This window comes from Mustelus asterias, chromosome 22 (assembly GCF_964213995.1).
Source record: "Mustelus asterias chromosome 22, sMusAst1.hap1.1, whole genome shotgun sequence".
Classification (NCBI taxonomy): Eukaryota; Metazoa; Chordata; class Chondrichthyes; order Carcharhiniformes; family Triakidae; genus Mustelus; species Mustelus asterias.
The window spans coordinates 58,626,309-58,645,145 of record NC_135822.1 but is presented as its reverse complement, the minus strand read 5'-3'; the positions used below and the strand labels follow the sequence as shown (position 1 = coordinate 58,645,145).

General features: G+C 51.9%; 1 protein-coding gene across 1 annotated transcript in view; it reads right to left on the bottom strand.

The window, feature by feature from the left end:
* Positions 1 to 18,837, bottom strand: part of gpat4 (glycerol-3-phosphate acyltransferase 4) — a 65,139-nt gene that overhangs the window by 21,549 nt on the left and 24,753 nt on the right. The window contains exons 2-5 of the mRNA XM_078238487.1: positions 13,316 to 13,385; positions 10,779 to 11,079; positions 2,753 to 2,827; positions 1,331 to 1,493 (exon numbers count right to left, since the gene is read on the bottom strand). Of these exons, the coding sequence (XP_078094613.1) occupies positions 1,331 to 1,493; positions 2,753 to 2,827; positions 10,779 to 11,079; positions 13,316 to 13,385 (609 nt within the window). The remainder of the gene's footprint in view (positions 1 to 1,330; positions 1,494 to 2,752; positions 2,828 to 10,778; positions 11,080 to 13,315; positions 13,386 to 18,837) is intronic.

Sequence of the window (18,837 nt, the reverse complement as noted above, 5' to 3'; positions counted from 1 at the left end):
AACTTTCTCACCTTCCCAAACATAGACGGATTTTTATTCTGACAGCCAAAATGAATAGCTTCACATTTCCCGATATTACACTCCCTCTGCAATCGTGCTGTTAGTCCTCTAACTCTCACAAACTTATTACTCGAACTTACAGATCTTACTCATTTATTACTCTAACTTACTGCTCTTACTGTTACTAATTTCCCACTCCAACAAACTTTCAAACTGATGCTTCCCAGCATTCACTCCTCTCCCAACTTCCTACTCGCTACTTTCCTCTCCCATCTCTCTCACTCCCATGACGTCCCCATCGCCATCTTGGTTGCTCTCTCCTGCTCGCTCCCCCTCTCCCATACACTCTCCTGCTCGCTACCCCTCTCCAGAGACCCAGCTCACAGGGCAGCAAGCAGAAAGCAGTAAAGAGGTGAGAATGAGCGAGAGGATCAAGAGAGGGAGACAGTGAGTGAGTGAGGGGATCGGGATAGGAGGACTGTAAATGAGTGAGTGGGGAATCGGGAGAGGGAAACGGTGAGGAGGGAGTGAGTGAGTGGGGAGACGAGGATGCTGAGTGAGTGAGTGAGGAGAGGGAGAGTATCAGGAGAGGCGGACGCTGAGTGAGTGAGGGGATCGGGAGAGGGAGACGGCGAGTGAGTGAGTGAGGGAGGGGATCAGCAGAAGGAAATGGTGAGAGATAGTGTGAGTGAGGGAGGGGATCAAGAGAGGGGGACGGTGAGTGAGCGAGCGAGCGAATGAGGGAGGGGATCAGGAGAAGGAAATGGTGAGAGATAGTGTGAGTGAGTGAGGGGATCAGGAGAAGGGGGCGGTGAGTGAGGGAGTGAGTGGGGGAGGGGGGAGGGGACGGTGAGGGAGTGAGGGAGGGAGGGAGGGAGGGAGAGGATAGGGAGGGAGAGGATAGGGAGGGAGGAAGGGAGAGGATAGGGAGGGAGGGAGGGAGGGGATAGGGAGGGAGTGAGGGAGGGGATAGGGAGGGAGTGAGGGAGGGGATAGGGTGGGAGTGAGTGAGGGAGGGGATAGGGAGTGAGTGGGGGAGGGAATAGGGAGTGAGTGAGTGAGGGAATAGGGAGGGAGTCAGTGAGTGAGGGGATAGGGAGGGAGGGAGTGAGTGAGGGGATAGGGAGTGAAGGGATAGGGAGTGAGGGTGCGGATCAGGAGGACGGTGAGTGGCAGTGGAGTGGTGGTTCTTGTTGAAAATGCTGCCTGTGCATTCAGAGTGTTCCTGCTGCCTGCACAGGAACTGCACTGAGGCAGGGACAGAGATAGTGCCGTTTAGACACCTTCCCTAATTTACAGACTGTCCCAAACAACAGGATGTGCTTCAAACAGGACCGATAGATAGCTGTGATATAAAAGCCATGATGCCAGGTTCTGGGATAGAGAGGCAGTGTATTACACACCTGTCGTGGTAGTGAATGATCGCCGTCAGTGCCCGTACACAAATCCGGTAACACATCAAGTGTATGTGCTTGCTGAGGAAGTCTTTCAACCTGGACAAAGGGAGCAGAAACACTGCCAAACTTCAGTCAATGGCGAGGCAAACAGAAGACACAGTGTGTGAGACTAGAAGAATGAAATAAAATGGACAAAACCCCCAGTGGAACTGTTCAGAATGCCACACTGCATCAGCAGAGTTTAGTGTGAGGTTTACAATGGGTCTCGCTGTCCCTTCACAGAGGAGGGCAAACAGAAACCAGCCAGAGCTCCCACTGCAAAGTGCACCGCTAAACGGTGAAGGGGAAAGTGAAGACTACAATTTCCAAACCTCCCCCATTCCCACTCAGTCTGGCACAGGTTTGACCAAACAGAGCCTGCTCACAAATCTTATAGACACCCTCAACAGGTGGCACAGTGGGTTAGCACTGCTGCCTCACAGCGCCAGGGACCCGGGTTCGATTCCTGGCTCGGGTCACTGTCTATGCGGAGTCTGCACATTCTCCCCGTGTCTGCGTGGGTTTCCTCCGGGTGCTCCGGTTTCCTCCCACAGTCCGAAAGACGTGCAGGTTAGGTGGATTGGCCATACTAAATTGCCCCTCAGTGTCCAAGGATGAGTGGGTTAGGTGGATTGGCCATGTTAAATTGCCCCTTAGTGTCAGGGGACCAGCAGGGTAAATATATGGGGTTACGGGGATAGGGCCTGGATGGGATTGTGGTCGGTGCAGACTCGATGGGCCGATTGGTCTCCTTCTGCATTCAGTGATTCTACGAAATAACAAATGGCCAAAGAATCCTCAGTAAATCAGTGAGCACTTGTGAAGCACTCCCTGCAGCACACTCCTGACTGCATCAACTTGGAAGGGTCAACCCTCTGCCTGAAGTACGATAAGGAAAGCATAAATATACTGTGGGGAGAATTGAGGGAAGCGTGACTCACCTGACTGGAGCCGTCAGATTTTTCATTGCAAGATGGTATGTAATTGCTGTGGTATTAAGGTTTGGGTTGACAAGACCAGTTGGGTACAAATGCCCTCAGTTACGCAGTCCAGGGACAGTAATCTACTGGAATGTGTGTATATGCGAGGAGGGAGAGACAAGGACATCAGACACGGACAGGACCAGGCCGCGGCTCAGTTGAAATATCCCCCTGGACTTCCTTTGTGAGGAATGACCACCCTGGCTGTGGATCAGAGCTCTGGAATTGGAGCCCAGTCTGAGTGGACATGGTCAGTGAGGATGCGGCACTGGGAAAGGTGGATGCAGAGGGATGAACAAGAGCCCTCTACCTGTTTCTAGCGGAGACAGCACTCACCAGCCATTTGGCAAATATCCCACCATGGTCGTCCCGATCACCAACAAGCTGATGCCAGTGATTGCCAGGGTAACCCTAAAGACGCAACAAGAATGTCACACGATTAGGATTTAATGTAGTGTACAACAATCCTTTTCCAACACAGGCTTCATTTAAACTCCGAGGAGACAGCAAACCAATCCGGAGAAGACAACACTGCTTTCAGAATTCTCCATCGCCCGTTCATTCCCTGCAGTTTCCACGTTATCATTCCTGCTCTTTTTTTAAAAAAACACACAGGCCTCATGAAGGGTCAAAAGGATGCTTCCAATTCACTCTTTCTTTTGATGGATTCAGTGCTAATCAAAATCAGGGCGGCACAGTGGTTAGCACTGCTGCCTCACAGCGCCAGGGACCCGGGTTCGATTCCCGGCTTGGGTCACTGTCTTTGCGGAGTCTGCGCGTTCTCCCCGTGTCTGCATGGGTTTCCTCCGGGTGCTCCGGTTTCCTCCCACAGTCCAAAGATGTGCAGGTTAGGTGGATTGGCCATGCTAAATTTCCCTTAGTGTCCAAAGATGTGCAGGTTAGGTGGATTGGCCATGCTAAATTGCCCCTTAGTGTTAAGCGGACTAGCTTGGGTAAATATGTGGGGGTGACGGGGTTAGGGCCTGGGTGGGATTGTTGTCAGTGCAGAATCGATGGGCCGAATGGCCTCCTCCTGCACTGCAGGGATTCTATGATTTTATTCCAGAAGGCAGTGAGGGATTGAGTCAAGGTGCATAGCTCTCTGAAAGAGCTGACACAGAGCTGATGGGCTGAATGGTATCCTTCATTCAGTCCGATACTATTCTATGATTTTATTTCTGGTGGGAAGGGACTGGACTGGAAATGCTATTTGTAGCCAGCAGTTGTTTGTCCGGAGGGTTCAGTGTGTCGAGGCAAGGCAGTCTATAATTCAGACACAGAGAGCTCGGGCGCTTGCAGTGACAATATGGGCCCACTACCACTCGCTGACTGGCACACACACACACACACACAGAAAGATCACTTGGTGATTCGCCAGCCAGCTGCTGCGTGGGAAACAGCCCCGAGGAGGAGAAAAGCATTAAAGCGGCTTCAGAGAGCCAAAGATCAGCCGGTGGTCACACTCCTGACACACACCCTGAACAGTGAGCCCTGACTCAGTAATATTGTCACACATAGAAACTAGAAGCAGGAGGAGGCCATTCGGCCCTTCGAGCCTGCTCTGACATTCATTTTGATCATGGCTGATCATCAAATTCAATATCCTGATCCCCCCCTTCCCCCCATATCCCCCGATCCCTTTAGTCCCAAGAGCGAAATCTAATTTCTTCTTGAAATCACACAATGTTTTGGCCTCAACTACTTTCTGTGGGAGTGAATTCCACACATTCACCACCCTCTGGGTGAAGAAATTTCTCCTCACCTCAGTTCTAAAAGGTTTACCCCTTATCCTCAAACTATGACCCCCTAGTTCTGGACTCCCCCACCATCGGGAACATTCTTTCTGAATCTACCCTGTCGAACCCTGTTAGAATTTTATAAGTTTCTCTGAGATCCCCTCTCACTCTTCTAAACTCCAGTGAATATAATCCTAACCAACTTAATCTCTCCTCATATGACAGACCCGTCATCCCAGGAATCAGCCTGGTAAACCTTCCCTGTACACCTCTATAGCAAGGACATCCTTCCTCAGATAAGGACACCAAAACTGCACACAATACTCCAGGAGTGGCCTCACCAAGGCCCGGTACAATTGCAGCAAAACATCTCTATCCCGATACTCAAATCCTCTCGCTATGAAGCCAACATACCATTTGCCTTCTTTACTGCCTGCTGTACCTGCGCGCTTACTCTCAGCGAATGATGCACGAGGACTCCAAGGTCTCGCTGAGTATCCACCTCTCTCAATTTACACCCATTCAAATAATAATCTGTCACAAGAACAACATTTGAATCATCTGAAGTCCTATATTCATCATCTCAGCGTAGCTTTTTAAGGTTAAATGAGCCACTTCATTCCCAGAGCCTGGTAATCAGTCACTGTATCGATGACTAGTCAGTTTAAATCTCACTGAGATTACGGGAAATAGCTGATCAGTGTTGAAACTGTCTCTCAGGGAGATAGGGAGCAAGCGGAATACCTTAGGCTGAAATCCTCCTGACACACAGGTCCGCTCACACCTCACAGAGAATAGTGCCAGTGCCTGAGGGTTTGGAACAAGGGGTGACGGTCTGGGAATACACTGCCTGGGAGGTTGGTAGACGCGGGTTGCCTCAGATCCTTTAAAAAGTACCTGGATGAGCACTTGGCACGTCATAAATGGGATTAGGTGGGAGTTCAGGTGTTTCATACGTGTCCATGCAGACCTGAATGAGCATTCATTAGTTGGCAGAGTTCTTTTTTTATTCATTCGTGGGACACGGGCGTCACTGGCTGGGCCAGCATTTATTGCCCATCCCTAGTTGCCCGAGGGCAGTTGAGAGTCAACCACATTGCTGTGGCTCTGGAGTCACATGTAGGCCAGACCGGGTAAGGATGGCAGATTTCCTTCCCTAAAGGACATTAGTGAACCAGATGGGTTTTTCCGGCAATCGACATGGTCTCATGGTCATCTTAATTATAGAGTCATAGAGGTTGACAGCATGGAAACAGGCCCTTCGGCCCAACTTGTCCAGGCCGCCCTTTTTTTAAAAATCCCTAAGCTAATCCCAGTTGCCCCCATTTGGCCCATATCCCTCTATACCCATCTTACCCATGTAACTGTCTAAACGCTTTTTAAAAGACAAAATTGTACCCGCCTCTACTACTACCTCTGGCAGCTTGTTCCAGACACTCACCACCCTCTGTGTGAAATAATTGCCCCTCTGGACACTTTTGTATCTCTCCCCTCTCACCTTAAACCTATGCCCTCTCGTTTTAGACTCCCCTACCTTTGGGAATTCCAGATATTATTTTTATTGAATTCAAATTTCATCATCTGCCGTGACGGGATCCGACCCCGGGTCCCCAGAACATGAGCTGAGGTTCTGGATTAATAGTCTAGTGTCACATGTAGGCCAGACCAGGTAAGGACGGCAGATTTCCTTCCCTAAAGGAACCAGATGGGTTTTTCCGACAATGGGTCATCAGTAGATTCTTAATTCCAGGTATTTTTTTATTGAATTCAAATTCCACTAACTGCCGTGGTGGGATTCGAACCCGGGTCCCCAGAACATTAGCTGGAGTGATTGCCTGGATTAATAGTCCAGCGGTAATACCACTAGGCCATCACCTCCCAAGAGGGTGGGAGAGAGGGGTCTTCAGTCAGAGCCGTGAGGCTGCAGGATTCATTATCAGGGTTGGTGGCTGAGGGGGAAATTCAGTCAATGTTAGTGGGTTGAAGCGATGTGGAAACAAGGTGGGCAAAGGAGATTAGACTATTTGTTCGCCTGCTAGATAAATACATGCATGAACTGGGATGAATCTCTTTGTATTGCAACTCATTATTATTTCCCAATGGCGTGACTGCCCGTGAGTTAACCCAGCGTAAACTGACAGTACACCAGCAGGAATTGAAACTAAACTCCTTTCAGAGCCCATGGATTATCGGAAGGATGTGATCGCACTGGAAGGAGATGCAGAGGAGATTCACCAGGATGCTGCCTGGGGCGGGATGTTAGAATGTCACCAGTGACAACTTTGTATTGGATGTAATGTGACCAATGGTGACAAGCTGTCAGGGTCAGCTGACCCAGTAAACCACGGAACCAATTACAGAATGATGTGATGGTCAGCTGACTCACTACAAATAAGAACCTGTTTGGAATTGTGTAGAGCTTGGAGTGGCCCAGGGCGAGGCCCCAAGTTTGGAGTAATGAAGTTTCTTTATTAAACACTTTCTTTGATTTGGAGTAAGTTTTGTTGCATTTTCATTATCTGCATTTGAAGAGTTCCTTCTGAAGAAACATGGAACATTTAAGTTATGACGAGAGAGAGGTTGGATAGGCTTGGGTTGTTTTCTTTGGAGCAGAGAAGACTGAGGGGCGACCTGATCGAGGTGTACAAGTTTATGAGGGGCATGGACAGGGTGGATAAGGAGCAGCTGTTCCCCCTTTTGAAGGGTCAGCCACGAGGGGAGATAGGTTCAAGGTGAGGGGCAAGAGGTTTAGGGGGGGATTTGAGGAAAAACTTTTTTACCCAGAGGGTGGTGACGGCCTGGAATGCGCTGCCTGGGAGGGGGTAGGGGGTAGGGGGGAGGGGGGGGGGGTGGAGGTGGGATGCCTCACATCCTTTAAAAAGTACCTGGATGAGCGCTTGGCACATCATCACATTCAGGGTTATGGGCCCAGTGCTGGGATTAGATGGGAGTTCAGGTGTCTCTATAATGTGTCGGTGCAGACTCGATGGGCCGAAGGGCCTCTTTTGCGCTGTGTGATTCTATGTGACACTCCTTTTGGGAAAAAAAAACTTTAGCAGCAGATTGGTAATTAGTCATGGTAAATGTGTGGGGTTACAGGGAGAGGGCACGGGTAAGATACTCTGCCAGAGAGAGTCAGCGCAGACTCGATGGGCTGAATGGCCTCCTTCTGCATTGTAGGGATTCTATGATTCTGAGATACTCGGTCCACGTCACACTCCTATTCTGCAAAGGTGTAACTTTCAAAACAGGGAACACAAGAGAAACAGGTTCGAGGTCAAACTATCCAGTACGTGGTCTATCACTGCCATATCCGGGTCGATTGGGCGGGATTGTTGTCGGTGCAAACTCGATGGGCCAAATGGCCTCCTTCTGCACTGTAGATTCTATAACTCAATGACTCTATGATGTTGGAAGGTAAAGATGCGCTCCAGACTATGAGGGACACCAAGTCCATTGACAGAAGTGGCCGTGTCAAACACAAAGGAACACCTTGTGGAAAACTGATGATAGGGTAGAGACGAACACTCAGTTATCGTTCCAACACTGTGCACGGTCTCCAGCTGAATTCTGGTCACGCGTTCCGGTTGTGAATGTAGCCCAGTCCATCACTCAAACCAGCCTCCCATCCATTGACTCTGTCTACACTTTCCGCTGCCTCGGCAAAGCAGCCGGCATAATCAAGGACCCCACTCACCCCGGACACTCTCTCTTCCACCTTCTTCCGTCGGGAAAAAGATACAAAAGTCTGAGATCAGGTACCAATCGACTCAAGAACAGCTTCTTCCCTGCTGCCATCAGACTTTTGAATGGACCTACCTTGCATTAAGTGGATCTTTCTCTACACCCTAGCTATGACTGTAACACTACATTCTGCTCTCCCTTCCTTCTCTATGAACGGTATGCTTTGTCTGTATGGCGAACTAGAAACAATACTTTTCACTGTATGCTAATACATGTAATAATAATAAATAAATCAAATGAAAACAACCAGAACTTTTCCATCTTATTAGACGTGAGCTAAGATTCCCACACCATATCCTCGCCATCAAAAGGCTGTAACATTGTCAGCTACTGGCCCTGCCTCAGGCGGTCTGTTGCTGACAGTCTTATCTAAGCTCCTCTCTCCTTCAGCCTCTCTAATCTCTCCTGCGGAAACACAAGCTCCGCTGCCCCAATCCTGACTCTCACTGTCCCACTCTCCCCGCCACACAGTATGTGTATTTATAACCAGGAATCATGATGCTCGCACACACTTCCTCCCTCAGACCATCCTTGCAGTTGTCACTTTGCTTTTAGACTTTGTGCCAATGTATCTCAGTATCCACTGCGTGGTTTACACTGAACGCCGCAGCCTCACAGCAATGTTGATAATGTGGCCGCGGGTGTCACAGTGTAAAGTTTGATTTCCCAATCCCAACGCTTGCCTTCTCCTTGACTCAAGGACGCACAGGACATGAAAAAACGCTGTGCTCTGTCCCATTACTGGAACACGTTCGAAATGTTACACTTCACAATTGCGAAAGGGGCCCTGAACGCACTCCAACTCAAGTCACTGGTTTTTTTTTTAAGCACGCGAAGGGGTATCCTTGTCCTTCACCGTCTGCTGAAACACTGGGTGCCAAGAACGATTGGCACGCTGCTTTTCGACTGTGTCAATCTAACATAGAAACTAGAAGCAGGAGGAGACCATTCAGCCCTTCGAGCCTGCTCCGCCATTCCTCTTGATCATGGCTGATCATCATATTCAATATCCTGATCCCCCCTTCCCCCCCATATCCCCTGATCCCTTTAGCCCCAAGAGCGATATCTAATTTCTTCTTGAAATCACACAATGTTTTGGCCTCAACTACTTTCTGTGGGAGTGAATTCCACACATTCACCACCCTCTGGGTGAAGAAATTTCTCCTCACCTCAGTTCTAAAAGGTTTACCCCTTATCCTCAAACTATGACCCCCTAGTTCTGGACTCCCCCCACCATCGGGAACATTCTTTCTGAATCTACCCTGTCTAACCCCGTTAGAATTTTATAAGTTTCTATGAGATCCCCTCTCACTCTTCTAAACTCCAGTGAACATAATCCTAACCGACTTAGTCTCTCCTCATATGACAGACCTGCCATCCCAGGAATCAGCCTGGTAAACCTTTGCTGTACTCCCTCGATAGCAAGGACATCCTTCCTCAGATGAGGACACCAAAACTGCACACAATACTCCAGGTGTGGCCTCACCAACGCCCTATACAATTGCAGCAAAACATCCCTGTTCCTGTACTCAAATCCTCTCGCTATGAAGGCCAACATACCATTTGCCTTCTTTACTGCCTGCTGTACCTGCGCGCTTACTTTCAGCGACTGATGCACAAGGACACCAAGGTCTCGCTGAGTATCCACCTCTCCCAATTTACACCCATTCAAATAATAATGTCTTCCTATTATTGCTACCAAAGTGGATAACCTCACATTTATCCACTGCATCTGCCATGCAGATGCCCACACACTCAGCCTGTCCAAATCACGCTGAAGCACCTCTGCATCCTCCTCACAGCTCACACTCCCACCCAACTTTGTATCATCTGTAATGGTCTTTTCTCATGATCAATCTCAGGACAAGATGTCTCCATTGCTGGGATATTAAGGCAAGCCCACCGATGTTGTTATAATGCTTCTCACGGCCTGGGAGCACCTTACAACGGAGAAAGCCACACCACGGGTACCAAGCAAGGGAAAGGGAGTGGACAAAACTCGGAGCAGTGAGCTGTTCCACTACGACAGGCATCACAGCCAGGCCTGTTGTTCCCCCAAGCAACCTTTCAAAGAACAAAGAACAATCGAGCACAGGAACAGGCCTTTCGGCCCTCCAAGCCTGTGCCGTTCATAATGCCTGCCTAAACTAAAACCATATGCACTTACAGAGTCCGTATCCTTCCATTCCCATCCTATTCATGTATTTGTCCAGTTGCCCCTTAAATGCCGCTATCGTACCCGCTCCCACCACCTCCCCGGGCAGCGCGTTCCAGACATTCACCACCCTCTGTGTAAAAAACTTGCCTCGCACATCTCCTCTAAACTTTTCCCCACGCACCTTAAACCTATGACCCCGAGTACTTGACTCTTCCACCCTAGGAAAGAACATCTGACTATCCACTCTGTCCATGCCCCTCATAATCTTGTAAACCTCTATCAGGTTGCCCCTCAACCTGCGTCGTTCCAGTGAGAACAAACCGAGTTTCTCCAACCTCTCCTCACAGCTAATACCCTCCAGACCAGGCAACATCCTGGTCAACCTCTTCTGTACCCTCTCCAAAACATCCACATCCTTCTGGTAGTGTGGCGTCCAGAATTGAACACTATATTCCAAATGAGGCCTAACTAAGGTTCTGTACAGCAGCAGCAGAGACTGTTAGGTGTTTCTCTCCTGTCTATACGAAAGACAGAGAGGCAACATTAATCTAGGAGCCAGTGCTGAGTCCAAAATGACACAGAAATATCTGGAGGAGGAATTCAAAGAGTCCGCAGGAGATTCCACGCTGTCTTCTGCTCACGGCATTGCAGAATGGAGGAGAGACCAGACACTGCACGGACAAGGTCTCACCGAGTAATCGTGACGCGATAACTCTGTGCTTACCTCAGCGGCAGTAGAAAGCAGTAGCGGACAAAAACACCCAAACCCCAGAGGATAGTCAGGCGGAGGCTGATGTACTGAAAATTATTGTTTGTCCTTGTCATCAAGTTCCAAGACTCCAGCTCCTCGGCGGAGAACCGCTTGGTGACCTCGTCGTCCACGATGGTCTCCACGCCCTTCCTGCAGAAGTAGAAGATATCAGACATTTCAAACTCCTCCCGACTGTCCAGGGCTCTGTTGCTCCCATTCCGCCTCATCTGCTTTATCTCCTCTTCCAGAGACGTGGGCTCCTTCACTATTATACCTAGAGGGGAGAGATAAAGGCATTACACTTTGTGCACCGTCACCTCGGCAATACCAGTGGGGGGCTTGGGGAAACCACTCAAATTAACAGGTTACACAGAGAAGCTGGCACAGAATCCGCACGCAGCGGCCACTCTGAACATGGTGGCACAGTGGGTTAGCACTGCTGCCTCACAGCGCCAGGGACCCGAGTTTGATTCCCGGCTTGGGTCACTGTCTGTGCAGAGTCTGCACGTTCTCCCCGCGTCTGCAACCAAAATCCTGCAACTTTCAACCCCTTTTCACCTAATCGTCCTTGCTTCCGGTGAGCAGAGCCCCACATTGGTCACTGTCTGAGCACAACACAGCTGTTGTATCTCTGCTATCATGCTGTGTATCTTCTGCACCCAGAGGGGCGGCACGGTGGCACAGTGGTTAGCGCTGCTGCCTCGCTGCGCCAGGGACCCGGCTTCAATTCCCCACCTTGGGTCACTGACTGTGCAGAGTTTGCACGTTCTTCCCATGTCTGCATGGGTTTCCTCCGGGCGCGCCGGTTTCCCCCCACTGTCCGAAAGACGTGCTGGTTGGGTGCTAAATTCTCCCTCAGTGTAACCCGAACAGGCGCCGGAGTGTGGCGACTAGGGGAATTTCACAGTAACTTTATTGCAGTGTTAATGTAGGCCTACTTGTGACAGTGATAAATAAACTTTAACTTTAGTGAAAGTAGTTTCTTTTCAATTTAAAGTCTTCCTTTGGTTACATGGAGATGGATCTTTGCCCACAGGCCAGGAGAGAGGGTACATTAAACTGTACTGAGGGAGGCAGGAATACCATATCAGGTCAGATTTCCTTCCCTAAAGGACGCTAGTGAACCAGATGGGTTTCTACGTCAATCCAGTAGCTCTCGGACTGTCGTGATTGAGACTAGCTTTGTACTCCTGGCTCATTCATTAAATGAATTTAAATTCCCACAAGTTGCCGTGGTGGGATTTGAACTGGAGCATTAGCCCAGGATTCTGGATTCCTTGGCCAGTGATCTAATCACTCTGCTCCCATCGGGGAATTGGCCTGTGCTAATCCCAAGCTTTCTTGCCTGGCGTCACACTGCAGCAGCAGCCTGGTGCTAGGATGTTCACCACTGTCTTTGACTTCTCTCTCTCTTTCCGCCATGTTGCCTGGGCTTGCCTCTTTCCGCCATGTTGCCTGGGCTTGCCGCAACGCTGGTCAGTCATTTCATCCCATCAAGTAGGTGTGGGGCGGCACAGTGGTTAACACTGCTGCCTCACAGCGCCAGGGGCGAGGGTTCGATTCCCGGCTTGGGTCACTGTCTGTGTGGAGTTTGCGCATTCTCCCCATGTCTGCGTGGGTTTCCTCCGGATGCTCCGGTTTCCTCCCACACTCCAAAGATGTGCGGGTTAGGTGGATTGGCCATGCTAAATTGCCACTTAGTGTCAGGGAGACTAGGGAGGGTAAATGCATGGGGTTATGGGGATAGGGGCTGGGTGGGATTGTGGTCAGTGCAGACTCGATGGGCCGAATGGCCTCCTCCTGCACTGTAGGGATTCTGTGGATTCTAACCATCACTTGCCTGGATTTGATTGGGTGACATTTCACATTGCTAACCCACTCCAGTTATCCAAGCGGCGATACACACCAACATTACCCTGTTTTCTTTACTTGTTACTTTTCATTCATTCATGGGACATGGGCGTCACCGGCTGGGCCAGCACTTGTTGCCCATCCCTAGTCGCCCTTGAACTGACTCACTCGCTTGGCCATTTCAGAGGGCAGTTGAGAGTCAACCACATTGCTGTGGCTCTGGAGTCACATGTAGGCCAGACCGGGTAAGGACGGCAGATTTCCTTCCCTAAAGGGCATTAGTGACCCAGATGGGTTTTTCCAACAATGGTTTCATGGTCATCAGTAGATTCTTAATTCCAGATTTTTTTTTATTGAATTCAAATTCCACCAGTTGCTGTGGCGGGATTCGAACCCAGAACATTAGCTGAGCTTCTGGATTAATAGTCTCACGATAATACCACGAGGCCAACTCAACCGTAAGGTTCAACCAGTCGAGCATGGTACTTGCTGCGAATTGAAGGCTCCTGTGGCTTGGTGGTGGCTGAACCCACGAGAGTCAGCTGCGGCAATGGGTCAGTTCCGTCTGCACCAGCTCTTGTTGGAAAGGGCGGGGTGACAATCCCATGTCTCCCCATCCCACACTCAGCGTGGCAGAGCACTCAGCGTTTGGTACTTACCATTGGAGTTGGTTTTGTAGATCAGCTGCTTCCTCTCTCGAGCCCCTCTTTCTATCCGCAGCGTTGCCCACTGAAAAAGGAAAGCAGAGACACTCACTGACCCGGGTTTGAAAAACTCCCAGTGGGAGCGTGCAGGCACATCAAAAGATCACAAAATGGAGAGGACCTCAGGTCACTGACAATGTTTCAGGTCCAGTACTGCAGCGATTACAAACAGCCCCAGGGGGAGCTGAACTGATGACCAGCTCCTGTTCCCCGGCCCAGGGAAGGACAAACCATCTTCCAGGTCTCCCCTCAAACTGCTTTGATGTTTAATTTTTTCATTTGTTCATTCATGGGATGTGGGAATCAGTGGCTGGGCCAGCATTTATTGCCCAACCCTCGGGACATTGAAGAGTCAACCACATTGCTGTGGCTCTGGAGTCACATTTTTTTATATAGTGTCACAAGTGGGCTCACATTAACACTGCAATGAAGTTACTGTGAAAATCCCCGAGTCGCCACACTCCGGCGCCTGTTCGGTTACACTGAGGGAGAATTTAGCACCTAACCGGCACTTTTGGACTGTGGGAGGAAACCTGAGCACCCGGAGGAAACCCACGCAGACACGGGGAGAATGTGCAGACTCTACACAGTGACCCAAGCCGGGAATCGAACCTGGGTCCCTGGCAGTATGACAGATTTCCTTCCCTAAAGGGCATTAGTGAACCAGATGGGATTTTCCGACAATGGTTTCATGGTCATCAGTAGATTCTTAATTCCAGATTTTTATTGAATTCGAATTTCACCATCTGCCGTGGTGGGATTCGAACCCGGGTCCCCGGAGTATTACCCTGGGTCTCTGGATTACTAGTCCAGTGACAATTCCACTGTATAGAACTGTAATCTATACAGTTCTGTACAGATTACTGCTGTCATTCTTGGGATGGTGAGTATAGACAGATGGCCTCAATCTGTCCTTACCCTATATGGGGGTGGCACAGTGGTTAGCACTGCTGCCTCACAGCTCCAGGGACCCGGGTTCGATTCCCGGCTTTGGGTCACTGTCTGTGTGGAGTCTGCATGTTCTCCCCGTGTCTGCGTGGGTTTCCTCCGGTTTCCCCCCACAGTCCAAAGCTGTGCGGGTTAGGTGGATTGGCCGTGCTAAATTGCCCCTTTGTGTCAGGGAGACTAGCAGGGTAAATGGTGCAGACTCGATGGGCCGAATGGCCTCCTTCTGCATTGTCGAGATTCTATGACTCTTTGCTCGGCAAAATACATACTTTCCAGCAGGTAAAAGACTTCAGGATTGGGAATGTTTCCCAATTCCCCCACTCCTCCCTCGCTCAGGAGCAGGAAGAGTAACTGCAGCTTGCCCGAGTGAGGTTAGGTAACTCGGTACAGAATGAACACTGAACCTTCTGGGTGTGTGTGGCTCTGCAATGCGCAGTGAAGTGACCCACCGGGTCTTCACACACAGACACAGGCAGGCAGGCAGGCACACACACACACACTTGCACAGGCATGCACACACACACACACACACTCACACTCGCACAGGCAGGCACACACACACAGACAGGCAGGCAGAGAGACACACACACATAATGACAGGCAGGCAGACACACACACACACACCGGCAGGCAGAGACAGGCAGACACACACTGGCAGGCAGAGAGACACACACACACACTGGCTGGCAGGCAGAGAGACACACACACACACTGGCAGGCAGGCAGACACACACACACACACTGGCAGGCAGGCAGACACACACACACACACTGGCAGGCAGGCAGACACACACACACACTGGCAGGCAGGCAGACACACACACACACACACACACACTGGCAGGCAGGCAGACACACACACACACTGGCAGGCAGGCAGACACACACACACACACACTGGCAGGCAGGCAGACACACACACACACTGGCAGGCAGGCAGACACACACACACACACACTGGCAGGCAGGCAGACACACACACACACACTGGCAGGCAGGCAGACACACACACACACACTGGCAGGCAGGCAGACACACACACACACTGGCAGGCAGGCAGACACACACACACACACACACACACTGGCAGGCAGGCAGACACACACACACACTGGCAGGCAGGCAGACACACACACACACACACTGGCAGGCAGGCAGACACACACACACACTGGCAGGCAGGCAGACACACACACACACACACTGGCAGGCAGGCAGACACACACACACACACTGGCAGGCAGGCAGACACACACACACACACTGGCAGGCAGGCAGACACACACACACACTGGCAGGCAGGCAGACACACACACACACACACACACACTGGCAGGCAGGCAGACACACACACACACTGGCAGGCAGGCAGACACACACACACACACACTGGCAGGCAGGCAGACACACACACACACTGGCAGGCAGGCAGACACACACACACACACACTGGCAGGCAGGCAGACACACACACACACACACTGGCAGGCAGGCAGACACACACACACACACTGGCAGGCAGGCAGACACACACACACACACTGGCAGGCAGGCAGACACACACACACACACTGGCAGGCAGGCAGGCAGACACACACACACACACTGGCAGGCAGGCAGACACACACACACACACTGGCAGGCAGGCAGACACACACACACACACTGGCAGGCAGGCAGACACACACACACACACTGGCAGGCAGGCAGACACACACACACACACTGGCTGGCAGGCAGACACACACACACACACTGGCAGGCAGGCAGACACACACACACACACACTGGCAGGCAGGCAGAGACACACACACACACACTGGCAGGCAGGCAGACACACACACACACACAGGCAGGCAGGCAGACACACACACACACACTGGCAGGCAGGCAGACACACACACACACACTGGCAGGCAGGCAGACACACACACACACACTGGCAGGCAGGCAGACACACACACACACACTGGCAGGCAGGCAGACACACACACACACACTGGCAGGCAGGCAGACACACACACACACACTGGCAGGCAGGCAGACACACACACACACACTGGCAGGCAGGCAGACACACACACACACACTGGCAGGCAGGCAGACACACACACACACACACTGGCAGGCAGACACACACACACACACTGGCAGGCAGAGAGACACACACACACACTGGCAGGCAGAGAGACACACACACACACTGGCAGGCAGAGAGACACACACACACACTGGCAGGCAGAGAGACACACACACACACTGGCAGGCAGAGAGACACACACACACACTGGCAGGCAGAGAGACACACACACACACTGGCAGGCAGAGAGACACACACACACACTGGCAGGCAGAGAGACACACACACACACTGGCAGGCAGAGAGACACACACACACACTGGCAGGCAGAGAGACACACACACACACTGGCAGACACACACTGGCAGACACACACAGGCAGGCGCACACACACAGGCAGGCGCACACACACAGGCAGGCGCACACACACAGGCAGGCGCACACACACAGGCAGGCGCACACACACAGGCAGGCGCACACACACAGGCAGGCGCACACACACAGGCAGGCGCACACACACAGGCAGGCACACACACAGGCAGGCAGACACACACAGGCAGACACACACAGGCAGACACACACAGGCAGACACACACAGGCAGACACACACAGGCAGACACACACAGGCAGACACACACAGGCAGACACACACAGGCAGACACACACAGGCAGACACACACAGGCAGACACACACAGGCAGACACACACAGGCAGACACACACAGGCAGACACACACAGGCAGACACACACAGGCAGACACACACAGGCAGACACACACAGGCAGACACACACAGGCAGACACACACAGGCAGACACACACAGGCAGACACACACAGGCAGACACACACAGGCAGACACACACAGGCAGACACACACAGGCAGACACACACAGGCAGACACACACAGGCAGACACACACAGGCAGACACACACAGGCAGACACACACAGGCAGACACACACAGGCAGACACACACAGGCAGACACACACAGGCAGACACACACAGGCAGACACACACAGGCAGACACACACAGGCAGACACACACAGGCAGACACACACAGGCAGACACACACAGGCAGACACACACAGGCAGACACACACAGGCAGACACACACAGGCAGACACACACAGGCAGACACACACAGGCAGACACACACAGGCAGACACACACAGGCAGACACACACAGGCAGACACACACAGGCAGACACACACAGGCAGACACACACAGGCAGACACACACAGGCAGACACACACAGGCAGACACACACAGGCAGACACACACAGGCAGACACACACAGGCAGACACACACAGGCAGACACACACAGGCAGACACACACAGGCAGACACACACAGGCAGACACACACAGGCAGACACACACAGGCAGACACACACAGGCAGACACACACAGGCAGACACACACAGGCAGACACACACAGGCAGACACACACAGGCAGACACACACAGGCAGACACACACAGGCAGACACACACAGGCAGACACACACAGGCAGACACACACAGGCAGACACACACAGGCAGACACACACAGGCAGACACACACAGGCAGACACACACAGGCAGACACACACAGGCAGACACACACAGGCAGACACACACAGGCAGACACACACAGGCAGACACACACAGGCAGACACACACAGGCAGACACACACAGGCAGACACACACAGGCAGACACACACAGGCAGACACACACAGGCAGACACACACAGGCAGACACACACAGGCAGACACACACAGGCAGACACACACAGGCAGACACACACAGGCAGACACACACAGGCAGACACACACAGGCAGACACACACAGGCAGACACACACAGGCAGACACACACAGGCAGACACACACAGGCAGACACACACAGGCAGACACACACAGGCAGACACACACAGGCAGACACACACAGGCAGACACACACAGGCAGACACACACAGGCAGACACACACAGGCAGACACACACAGGCAGACACACACAGGCAGACACACACAGGCAGACACACACAGGCAGACACACACAGGCAGACACACACTGGCAGACACACACTGGCAGACACACACTGGCAGACACACACAGGCAGACACACACAGGCAGACACACACAGGCAGACACACACAGGCAGACACACACACACTCACAGGCAGGCGCACACACACTCACAGGCAGGCGCACACACACTCACAGGCAGGCGCACACACACTCACAGGCAGGCGCACACACACACACACACACACAGGCAGGCAGACACACACTCACACAGGCAGTCACACACACGCAGGCAGGCAGACACATACACACACACAGACACACGCGCACACACACACTCGCACAGGCAGGCAGACACACACACACACTCACAGGCAGGCAGACACACAGGCGCGCACACACACAGGCAGACACGCGCGCGCACACACACAGGCAGACGCGCG